The 12,112-nt window shown below is 55.5% G+C and overlaps 1 protein-coding gene across 4 annotated transcripts; it reads right to left on the bottom strand.

Annotated features, from left to right (window-relative positions):
- Positions 1–1,314: 1,314 nt before the first annotated feature.
- Positions 1,315–12,039, bottom strand: CCDC71 (coiled-coil domain containing 71). Of its 4 annotated transcripts, none has more exons than XR_008731693.1 (5): positions 11,933–12,039; positions 8,591–9,336; positions 3,727–3,784; positions 2,823–2,931; positions 1,315–2,101 (listed from the first exon to the last, which is right to left on the bottom strand). XR_008731693.1 is itself a non-coding variant. In XM_055706892.1 (4 exons), the coding sequence occupies exons 2-4, from the start codon at positions 9,273–9,275 to the stop codon at positions 2,901–2,903; spliced, it is 774 nt and encodes a 257-aa protein (XP_055562867.1). In that variant the 5' UTR covers positions 9,276–9,336; positions 11,933–12,039; the 3' UTR covers positions 1,315–2,900. The 4 variants fall into 4 exon arrangements, 2 of the variants coding, with proteins under 2 accessions (XP_055562867.1, XP_055562866.1); XR_008731694.1 differs by having other exon boundaries at positions 1,315–1,359; XM_055706892.1 differs by having other exon boundaries at positions 1,315–2,931.
- Between the last annotated feature and the right edge of the window lie 73 nt (positions 12,040–12,112).

Here is a 12,112-nt window from a genome sequence, read left to right as displayed (position 1 = left end):
GGGTGGTGGCTAGGCACCACCACCTCCTTGGCTAGGAGGACTGGCAGGAGATGAGCTGATAAAGAGCCATTAGCACTGGCCAGCATGTCTGTATCACAGGGAGCTTGCCAAGCAAACCTTATTCTGCTCTGAGGAGATCCAAAGTGGCCTGATAAAGGTGACTGTGACAGGATCCCTGGCCCTGAAAAGCAACGTAAAAGCAGGAAGGAGGGATCCTCAGCGGGATCCGAGGGACAAGTGAGGTGTCCCAGCCCACCCTCCAGGCACCTCCTGGCTCCCCTGAAGGCTGCTCTGACTTCCCACACTCAGCTGCAACCCCCTCAGCTGCCCTATAGCCCAACGCGTAGGGGTGGCCCGTGTCTGTCCGCAGAGATGACATGTCAGGGGCAGCTCCACCGGCCAGAGATCTGCCAGCAGCTCTGCCGCAGTCAGCGTTCAAAGTTGCCGAACATCCCCTGCTCTCTCGGGCACACACGGCCTCAGCTCCACCAGCCCCTTTCAGCAGCCATCAGAGCACTTTCACAGCAGACTGAGCAGCTCAGAGGGACAGCAGTGGGAAGCGGCAGCGCTCACGCCTTTCGGGGAAGCAGAGGAGGGCCCCCCGCCAGCCTCAGCAGAGCCGCCGAGCTCCCGGAGCTGCCTCTCACGCCTGGCCAGCCGGCTTGGACCAACTTCAGTGCACTCAGCGGGTGGCCAAGCCTTCCCTGAACTTCCTTAGCGAGCAGGAAAACCACTTAACCACTTCCCTTCCCAAGGAATGAGTTCTGGCACTGGAGCTGCTGTCTGCCCGGGGCCACAGTCCCACCACAGTTAGTGCCAGGTCAGCACACCGACGGCCCCATGGCACAAACCAGATCCAGCCCGCAGGCAGGAGAACAATGGCATTTCTGTTCAATTACCCGGCCACAGGGTCCTGGCTGCAGAGTGGGCACATCCAGAGAGAAGTCATAAGGTGGGCAGCCAAGCAGGAGCTGGCAGACCACCTGCCAGCACAGCACTGACCCGGCATGTTTCTAGGAACTAACCTGGAATGTGGATTTTTGCCAGTTTACACCAGCACAGCACCAGTGGCACTCTTCTGGAGCATTTCACATCCCAAGCCAGACATTCCTTAATGGGCCTTAGGTAACTTCAAACCTCATTGGGTTTTCCTCACTAGGAAGGCGGTGGTGGTCTCCAGCTGAGCATGCCCCACGCAGCAGCTGGGCACATGGGAGACACCATTCCGCTGAGCTCACACGGTGCCGGTGCCAGGAGCAGGAGCCCAGGGAGGAGCAGTCTGGCGGGGCCCAAAGAAAAGCTGGACACATTGGGTGGTTCTGAGCACCATTTTACTGAAGGGCTGGACACCTGCTAGGACTTCATAACAAAAAGTTCACTTCATTTAAGAAAAAAAAGACAGTCTGGTTTTTATCCCCTTCCCTATGAAGACTGGAATAATACTAATGCTGTCTTTTCACTAAACAATGCCATTCCAAAATATACAACACTGAGTGTGGAGCAGCCCAGCCTCATATTCAACATTAAATATTAATATAACTTCAGAAACATTCTACACAAACAAATGAAACAGTAAAAAGTTCACTCAAGAACAAGATGGTCAGTTGTTGTAAATTCACCATACAAAAGTTTGTTACTCGCCCTCCCGCGGGCTGCAGTCGCTGCTCCCCAGCTGTCGCTCCGCATCCCCAAACACCAGGGGATGCCCACGGCTGAACCGGCAGCACCGGTCCCAGTTGGAGCAGGTCAGTCACGCTGCAGCGTGGAGACGGGCTCTCCTAGAGACGATGGTTGGCAGAGGTCAGTCAGTGCCCACCCAGAACCCCCCCCGTCCCTCAGAGCGCCCGCTGTGCCTCTGCTCGGGAAATGCTGCTCCTCAGGAGTTCTGCACCAGGAGGCAGGAAGAGCACACGGCCGTGCCTTCCCCACCACAAATGCAGACACTGACACTCGTCGTGTCCCGTCCCAGGCCTGGGCAGTGTGGCGGAGCAGGGGCAGGAGGGGAGGTATTTCTGGGGGCAGCTTTGCAGCACCTTCTCTTTTACAACAGCACTGTGTGCCTGACTGTCTGTGGGAATCACCAGACTCTCACAGAGGCTGCCTGTAGCAACAGGAACAGAAAGGGCTAATTAAGACAACAAGGAGAGAGTCCCAGATGATAATAAGGCCTTTAAGGGACTCCCTGGGGCAAAGCCTCAGTCCCACAGGGGAAGGTATTTCAGATGCTCACATAGGAAGTGCTACCTGCCCTGCGAGGGCATCCAGGGGTACAACTTGGCATGCATGGGGGGGGCTCTGCAAGCCAGGGAGCAGCTGACCTTCCCCATGGCCACCCAAACAAGGCCGGTTTGTGCAACTGATGAAGGATGGAGGGTTAGGGTTAGGAGGGGCACCCGCTCTAACAGGGCATCCCTCACCTGTGCCCCAGAGCCTGCCGCACCAGTGCCTGTGTAGTGCTGCCAGACAGGGCAGGACAGGCTCCGTCAGCTGGGCGGGAACAGAGTGGAGGCAGTGCTATGGCCCAGGGGACAGAGTGGAGGCAGTGCTATGGCCCAGGGGACAGAGTGGAGGCAGTGCTATGGTATGCCACAGACCCGGCTCCTCTGTTTGTAGATCTCCTGCAGCAGAAGCAGAAGCTGGCTGGCCAGGCACCGCTGGCGTCTTTGGTTTCCCCAAATCCCAGCTTCTCATTTCATCAGCAGACCTCCTCAGCCTTCCTAAGCAAACTCAGCACCATGGCTTTGGAGGCAGCAGCTGGCCAAGCTGCGAGTGCTAGCGGTGTCACACCTACAGACACAGTTCACTCAACACTCGGGGCTGACCTAGTGATGAGGGCTGGCTCTCCTGCCTTCTGGGACAAGATCTCTGCTCCACCAGCCAGCGAGGCACCTGGCACCTTCCTAACAGCACCCAGCTCCCAGCAGGAACAGGCTGTGAGAAGAAGGAAACCCAGGTGTGGTGCTCTTTAGTACAAAGGCCTACCACAAGGCCTGGAGCAAGCTGCCCTGCTGCCCTCTCCACGGGTGGTGCTAGCCCACCCAGCTCACAAAGCCAAGGGCTGCAGCACCATCAAGAAGGTGCGAGGTGCCCCGGAACAGCTGTCCTCTCCTCAAGCCACCTTGGTTCCTGGAAAGCTGTCCCTACCTGACCACAGGAGCAAACGGGCCAGTGCCATTTTGAAGACTGAAACAAAACCTGTCACTCCCACACAAACCAACAAACGCGCTTGAGTGGCATGTGCTCCACAGAGCCCAGCACCAACCTTGCCAACCATGACTGGAACAAGGATCCTCCCACCTAAACCTGCCCTCCTGCCCAGGAAACTGCCCAGCTCGTGTCACACCGTCCAGCTGCAGCTGAGAGACAAACCTGTTCTCTGTCCCACGTGTCCCTTGTGCCGTGGCGAAAGGCCCAGCTCCCAGGCAGGACAGGGAACTTGGACCCAAGGGGGAAGAACAGCTGGAGTGGCTGCACTCACACACACATGCTGGCAAGGTCTGGCTGCAAACACAGCACAAGTCACAACTGAAAGAGCTCAAATTCTGTGCTCAAGCCCAAAACCCAAAGCCCCCCAGCCCCTCCTGCCACAGCTGGAGCCAGGGGACTTCCACCAGCTCCACCAGTGGAGAAATGCTGCTGGTGTATGAGGAAGGGCTGGAGGACACGCAGTGCAACAGGGGCAGCTGCAGAGCAGGGCTGCAGAGCCGCATGTGCTGCATCACCTACCTGTGCTGCTCTGCTCCTGACTTCCCTGCGATGCTCTTAGCTGGTGACTCGCTGAACTCTGTGTGAGGAAACACCAGGCAATGAGGGGTCTCAGCCCACTGCCCCCCAGCGCTGTGAGCTTGAGTGCAGCAGGCAGGTGGGTGATGCCCTGGTCTGAGAAGAATCCAGCCAGCTGAGTGGTCACAATGCTGCAGGGAGCGCACCTCCTCCTCACACTGAAATAACCACCAGTGGGCTACAAAACGGGAGTAACAAAATAATCCCTTCTTATTTTGCAGAAAAGTGCTTAAGAAATTCTGTACAAGGATCGCTATGGCAGCTGGCTTTGCGAGGGGATGCAGTTTGGAAGCAGCAGCACCACGCTACACGGTTCATCGGGAAGAGGCCAAGCAGGAACTTCTCCAACTAAAAGTAGTGGCAGATGGTGAAATCTGATCACAGTGGACATGAGCTTCAAAACACTTCCACCAATTAACAATGTGATTTCAACTGGTATCTGATGTCACCTTCCCCTTCAGCTGCCTGCCAGACAAGCTGCTCTCCCCATGGACCTCACTGACGGACATCTGAAGCACACAGGAAGCTCAAAGACCTTGTCTGGTGGAGGCAAAGCATCAACTCTTGCTTCTTGGCAGCTGAATAAAAGGAGAAATTATTTCCATAAAATCAGTTGGAAGAACAGCCCTTTGACCACTGGCTGAAAAATTTTGAGAAGTGACAGTGGCAGAGATCCATGCAGTAAAAGCATTCCTAAGAGAGTCTCCAAAGCGCTCAGCTGTCACGGTGCCCAGGAACAGCATAGGCCAGGTTAGGCACTTGGATGAATTCAAAGTGACTAATACAGAAACAGGTCTGAACAACCTGCATACAGCACGCTCAACAGAGACTGCAGCACTCCAGGCAACGCATTTCTGTGTGCCCTGCCAGTTACTGCTGTACAGATCCTTGGGAGGCAAGTATTACTCTGCTGTCACAGGATAACATGGGGTGGAAGCAACATCTAGAGGGAGATCTCTGGTTACATTAGGTCTTAGGCAGGTCTGGTTTGATCAAGCCCTTCATCTTCCCCAAACACCAGACAGCAGCGTCCACAGCACAGCCCTTTCTATAGCCTCCTGCCCATGAGTGTCAAAAGCCCAGGACACCAGGAGCACCTGCACCCGGCGACGAGGTGAACGATGGTGGAGAAAACCACCACCAGGCTGCAGGCACCCTGTCTGCCAGCACTGGATGACAGGCAGCAGTTGCCGACATTGACATCAGGGGCTGTAAAGCCCCTCTGTGAATAACAAGCTGCAATCCTTCCAGCCAAGTTCCCAAATCACCTGGGAGGGAGAAGTGGAGAAATCAGGAGGGCAGAGAATTGAGCTCCAGCACTGTCCAGTAGCTCAGGGGCCCTGTGGTCTGTTAGAGGCGTGCAGAAGAGCTGACAGGAACTGGACTGATGACAGGCAAGCCCTTGAGCACAGTTACAGGGTGCTCACTTCCCTGGCAAGAGCCTCAGTGACACAGAAGTGTTTCTAACGCTTGTCTCTCCCTGTGGAGCAGAAAACCTTTAGCTGGTGGCCTGGGAAGGACACTGGGCGAGCCGTTGCCAGCAAGCCTTCGCAGAACTCCGCTCGGTGCTGGGAAAGGCATGGTAGTGCTAAGGCAGTATGTTTTGCTGGACACACTAAGCAACAGTACAAGCCAAGTCCTTGACTGGCAAAGACCCAAGCCGTGAAAGACATGAGGTGACAGAGTGGGAAGGCAGGCAGCCGTGCAGCTGGGGGAAGAAACACAAGAGGAGAGATGTGGCCTGGTAAGCTGGCCTCAGGTGCTCAGCTTCCCACTCAGGCTGGAGGAAAAGCAACCTCAACCCAAACTCAGCCTTGTTGATCACAGAATCATTTAGGTTGGAAAAGACCTTGATGCACAGGTTGTTTTCCCACCAGAGGCCTGGCGCTCAGCTGGGATGTCTGCGCCACTCGAGGCGGTTGCAGAGACAGGTCTTGGTGCCCTTATAAGGGGCTGGGAACAAGGGAAGCTGCTGTCAGACAGCAATAGCGCAGGCAGGAGTTCAGAGCCCTCCTCAGGAAACAGCCAAAAAGAGAAACTCCAGTGCAAGACTTCAAGACCTGGCATTTGAGAGCGTGGGAATGAGAAAGGTCTGAAGGAGCAGGAACAAAAGGGACAAAGCAATTTTTGGCCAGTTAACAGTGATGGAGGATCCCTGTTCATCCAGCATCACGTCAGGACAGGGAACTCTGTGCCAGGGCATTTTAAAACACAGAAGCAGAAGAAAATATTTCCTCCTCTGCAGCCAACGAGCGGCATTCACAGGTCAGTCTCAAACACTGCAAGTTATGATCACCAACAGCAACTCAGATACGCACAGTAAAACCACACAGAACCTGAGTGCGTGATTCAGAGCCTGCAATCACCCAGCAAGGGAAACCTCCGCCTTGCTCTACCTGGATGAAGGGGGAGAATCCCTCTTGTGCCATGGGACACCCCATTCCCTGCTCTCTCACTTCCTCATGAACCTCCTCTCTCCTCTCTGTGCCACGGTTTTCCTCTCCAAGCTGGGGATCAGATGCTGACCCCTTTTACAAAGCACTGAAATCCAGCCAGGTGCTAGGGAGGGGCTGAAACAGGGGAGTTGTGGCTTCCCAGGGGAGCTCATCCCTTCAGCCAATGTCCACAGAGATTACTAGGTCAGGCAACTGGTATTCTGAGCTGGTGAGAGAATGAGTAGATTACTGGCCCACTGCTGCAGAGATCTGAACATACAGCGGTGTAGAGCTGACATTGCTTCCTCTCCTCGAGCCACCAGGTCCTGCTTTTGCATTATCCCAACACAGATCCTCTCATCAGAGACAGTCCCTGCCAGATGACAGCGGCAGCACCTACCGCTCCAACACAGTGTTTCTCCTGGAGCTCGCAGATCCCTCCTCGAGAAGCGCAGACCCGAGCTCCGCCAGCACACGGTCTGTGTTCACATCTGACAGCATGCCCCCAGCCAGCAAGGCTAACGCAGCCATCTGCACTGGTTCTGCAGCGCCTCCTGGGGACGGGCAGAGCCTGCACTCCGGGAGCTTTCACACCTGCCACACACCTTCTCGCAACATCCCAGAACAGCACAGCAAAGCTGTCACCTGTCACAACGTGGTGCCAACCTCCCCTCCTACTGCTTCACCCCCAGAAATTGACAGAAAGAACCTCTCTATGTTTCAGTGCTGGCAAATATCCTCTCAACTCTTCCGCTTTTCAGCTTTAATTCAGGCTCAAATATCCTGCTGAGCTCTGGGACAGCAGGATGTATCTAATACATTCAAACACAGCCCGCGTCTTCTCTACTGGCACCTAGGACCTGCTCCTGAAACATCCTGAAACAACAAAACAGTTACACCGTGGGCAGGACACTTTGGACACTTTACGCAATTCCTGCTAACAGCTCCAGCCCTTCAGCTCTAATGGTCACAGTTCACGTTCTGCATTGTTGCAGTGGAGCAACACCGGGTGCTGAAGAGGAATCACTCTTTGGAGGCAAACCTCTACCACGAGTTTAGAGCTTGTGCTACCAACAAACAGAGGAGGCACCTAGAGACGTCAGGTGGACTTGCAGGCAACAACCCCATAACACTCCTCCACTCCCACGCCGAGGTAATATGATTGAAACAATAGTCAACTATCAGCTGGTAATTCTCCAAATTGCTTGGCGTTTCTGGAGACAAACAAGCGACTATAACTCCGCCTGCCTGTGAACTTCTCAAGAGAGCCCAGAACAGACTGTCACAACACTGAATCACAAAGAAATCCTGGCACCGTGCCACAAAAGAGTGGCTGAAGGGGAGGGGGAACAAAAGCTATCAAACCCAATCCCAGATGGATGGAGGAAGTGCATCTTCCCACAGTTCCTGGGCCATATGCACACATATGGATATATAGATATATAGGTAATAAAGTTATAAAATTTGCTCAAAATAAAACCAGTACATGTACAGCTTGAAAAAGAGCAGTATCACAGTGCATCAATGTCATGAGAAAGTCCCATGTTCTCTCCCTGCATGACAGCGCAGCCTGCCACGTTCAGAAGAGCACCTGTGGGAAGCGAGCTCTCCAACCTGCTCGGCTCGCCGCAGGTGAGAGTCACCGTCCCGCATTCCTGAACAGGTTTTCGTATTTCTGCAGTCAGTTCTGCATAGCAGTGGTAGGCAGGCAGAAACAGCATGAGTGCAGGCTGCTCTGTCTGCAGGTTAGTCAACACATCATCACCAGGCAGCAGAGATCCAGAGTCACTCTCAAGCTCCTCCACACTCTGGTGCCGGGCTCGTATTTACTTACTTACAAAAAAAGTGACAAAGTGAAGAAACTCAGGGGATGCTATGAGAGTGGGACAAGGGCTGAATTCGGATTACAGGGGACAGATTGACCCTAAGAATCTTCTGTGCTCTCCTCCTCACTTCATCATCAGAGGAAGAGTTGCCCACCTTGATGGCCCGGAATTTCAGCAGGCTTAAAGTGCTTGGAGCCCGCTGTGATTTATTTCGGATAGGAATGGTATTTGCTTTCTTCCTCTGCGGTGCTTCTCTTGCCTCTGCAGCTCTTCTTTTCTTCTGCCCAACACTCTCTCGGTGAGTGCTGCTGTCTTTCCAATCTATTTTCCCCACCAAAGCTTCCTTACCTCTGATTTTCAGGGTCTTGGACTGCGATGCTGTGGTGCAGCCCTGGGACAAGCTGCCCGTGACCCTCCCATTGAGAACTCCCGAGGCTTTGCAAGCATTGCTCTCCTGTAGCACTCCACCCTTTGGCCCCTTCAGAAGCTTTAAAGCGAGGGTGGAAGAATCTGGTGCTTTCTTTATCAAACGCTTGTACCCCTTACCTTCTGTTATTTTAGTGGTCTTGCCTGAAGAAAATCGCCTCAGTGGATCCGAAGCCTTGAGGAGTTTAAGGTCCGAGGGCAAGATTCCAAGATGCCCTTGTGTGTACTTGGACTCCAAACAGGACGCGGCAGTTTTCAGCGGCACCAGAGCTTCCAGAACCACTGACAGTCTCATGGCTGGATACACATCAGGATACATGCTTGTAGGGAAGCCCACTGCTGCAGCCTTGGACGTGCCAGATCTTGTCTGCTTCAAGGAGCTCAGAAGGAGGTTTGTGGAATTCCCTTTAGAGATGGGCTGAGCAGAGACTTTCAAAGTGTTCACTGAAACACTGCTCAGCGAAGCAGACACTTCTGCCACAGCTGCGGCATTTCTGGCTGGACCCTTAGCAGAGTCGCTGGCCTTGGCACAGTTGTGAGGAGTGCTCTCTTTTGTGTGGCTTGGTATGTCTGCTGTGCACGAGCTGTACCCATACACATCCTTACTCCTCAGAATTGTGGGCTGGTAGCCCTCCTCCTTCAGGCCCTGAATGAAGGCCACCAGCTGAGTCTCTGTGTCTGAAAGGTCCTTGGACATTGGGTTGAAGACTCGGAGGGCTTCCTCCAGCACTTTCTGTCCCGCAGAGGAAATTCTCGACCAGGAATGGACAGCTTTTTCTTCCACATTGTTCACTGCAATATTCATGGCATTAGGCAAGTGGGCACTTCAAAAAGGTCCAAATGACTGTAAAAACAACCCTTGACACCTCAAAAGAAGAGAGAAGACAGTTAGCTTACAGCAACTGAAATCACCTTGCATTTTTAAGCAGGGACCTGAAACCATTGAGCCCAGGCGTGGCTACTCACAAACATCGGGTCAGATTCTGGGCATAACCCAAGTTAGAAGCATAATCAAGAAAATCCCATCACTAAATTTTCTCTGAAGTAAAACTAAAACACCTCTCAGAAATATCCTCAAACCTAAACAAGATTTCAGGCAATTGCATCCAACCCATCCCAAGATGAAGGGCTCCAATGGTTAACTCAGTAAAATCTGCAGCTTGTTTTCAGTCTGAGTTTGACACGCCCCAACTTCAGGTAACCAGATCTCATCTTCCCTTGGTAAAGCAGCCCTTCATTGAACCCTCTCCCCGTGCACACTCTGAGAACAGCACAACTGAGCCATCTCGACACTAAGAAGCCTGAGCACCTCAAATCCATCCCAGCACCATGTTCAATTTTCCAGCTTCCTAACTGATTCTGCCCAAAAATTGATTCTGAGTCCCTGCCAAAACTGCAGCATCCTCCTGAAGACCTGACAGCAGAGCTGGAGGCTATTTCAGTTGTGCTTCATTGAAGCTGAATGCTGTGGCAAAGCAACATCACTCCTTGCTGTTCCCTTGTTTGAACAACGGTCTGCAACTTGCTGTCACAGCAAACTGGTGTTGATCCAAGGGCACTCGCTGCCAAGTGAGGAGGAAGCAGGAAATTCAAGCAGAGCAGCATGAAGGAAACACACATCACCAAGGCCAAGTGTACAGTGGCCTGAGGGACAACACCGGGATCATGCTCAGGACACCACACAGCTGTCTGCCTGGGACAAAAGCACTAATTATTGCTTTAAATGAAAAACAGGCACTGAAGAGCAGTGCAGGCAGAACTTTGTGATGCACCCGGGAGAACTACGATCCTCTCATGCCAAGCTGGTGGCCTTGCCGGCTCTGCACCTGGATGCTGCACTGAAAAGTTATAAAATCTTTAGCTTCATTGATACCTCTGAAAATAATAAGGAGGACTCAGTGAAAAATCCTTTTCATGGAAATGCAGAAGGTGTTAGAGACACTGTTACAGAGGGCAGTGTGCAGGCAAGAAAGCTCTGACGGAAAAGTTAGCGCCTGAGCAGACACAGCAAGGAACTGCTTATGTCCAGCATTCCTCCCACAACTTTGGTTTCACCACAACCTCAGAGCCCAGGAGTGCCAGCCCCAGAGCAGCACCTGTACCGCCGCCAACTGCACAAGCAGGGAAGAAACACAAGTCAAAAGCAGCCACAGAAGGGGGAAGCACAGGTCAGCAGGGGGGTAAAAGCCTCCACATGACAGACTAATCTCAGTCAAGTGTTCTGCAGACGTCACAGCAGAAGAGGGATTTGGAGGAGGATAATGCAGTTCTGTGACAGGCGGGGGATCTCCCACGGAGGAGGGGAGGCAGGCAGGGAAGTGCTCTGACAGAGCTGCGGCCAGCATCATTGGCCAGTGGTGAGATTTGTCACCTCCACAGTGAACAAGCAAATGGTAGCAGACGCAGCGAAGCAAGTACGGATGTAAAACTTAATCCTGATCTGGTAGAGAGAGAGAGAAACCAACAGAGAAGCACGAATAACACCGCGCACTCCACAGGATGCAAAATGGATCGTCTTCAGGCTGCAGCATGCCCAGGAAGAGCTGGGACACCTTTGGGGGTATTCTGATGTTGAATGAAGAGGTTGTGACATCTCATCGGGGACAGGACATCTCAGCATCGATCCACTTGATCTCGTTTTGTGCAGTGCAAGTTGCAGAGGGGTGAAGGCCGGCCCCAGGCAGGCACACCCCAAGTCTGTCGACCCCACAGCAGGTTCCCTCACTTGGCACACTACCGGGGGACGCACACTGGCTAAAGTGCCACAGGGACCCCAGACCCTCAGCGCTGCCGGCATGTAGGCAGGCACCGCGCGGCAGGACCCCCCCCCGCCAGGCCCGAGCGATGCCAGCGCAGGCCGGGGCCCGGCCGCTCGAGGGAAGGGCTCCGCTGCGCGTCCCCGGGAGCTCCGAGGGCCAAGCCGGCCGCTGGCAGGGCCCGGGCGCCGGGCCGGGGCAGCCCGCGGGGCCAGGGGCTGGCTTGGGGACCCACGGGGGGCGCGGCGGGGGCCGCCACCCCCCGGGCTCGGCCTCCCCTCCTGGCCCACCCCTCGGTGGCGTGGATGCCCATTCCCCAGCGGCCCCGTCCCTCGCTGCCCCCGCACGCCCCGCCCCGCCCCGGGCTCGGCCCGGCCCGGTAAGGAGGGGCCGCCGGGAGCGCTGGCCGGGCGCCCTGGGCCCGCCGGCCGGGCGGGCCCCGGGGCGGGGAGCGCGGCCCGAGGCCGGTGCCCTCCCAGCGGGGCTGCGGGGAGGTGACTGATGCAGACAGCGGGTGCGGGCCCCCCCGGCTCGGCCCGCGCCGGTCCCAGGCCTTAAGGGGGGGGGCGGGGGCCGGGGCGGGGGCCGGGGCGGGGCCCCCAGCGCCGCGGCTCCGCCTCCAGCGCCCGGGGGCCGCCGAGCCGGGCGGCTCGGCAGCGCCCTCACCCGGGAGCGCGGGGCCCGGACACAGCCGGCCCCAACCTACCGGCCGCCGCCAGACCCGCGCCCGCCGTTGCCCTACGACCGCCGCTCCAACATGGCCGCCCGGGGAGCGCAGGACGCACCGCCCACTTCCGCTTCCGACCCCCTTCCGCGGGCCGCGGCCACGCCCTCAGCGGCGGCACGGGCTCGGTCACGCCCCCTCCCGGTGCGCCCAGGCCGCGCC

This window comes from Falco cherrug, chromosome 4, assembly GCF_023634085.1.
Source record: "Falco cherrug isolate bFalChe1 chromosome 4, bFalChe1.pri, whole genome shotgun sequence".
In the NCBI taxonomy this organism is placed as follows: Eukaryota; Metazoa; Chordata; class Aves; order Falconiformes; family Falconidae; genus Falco; species Falco cherrug.
This window is presented reverse-complemented; position numbering and strand designations above follow the sequence as displayed.

Coding starts and splice junctions, on each gene's coding strand:
- CCDC71 (XM_055706891.1), bottom strand. CDS start 9,275: ATGAATATTGCAGTGAACAATGTGGAAGAAAAAGCTGTCCATTCCTGG.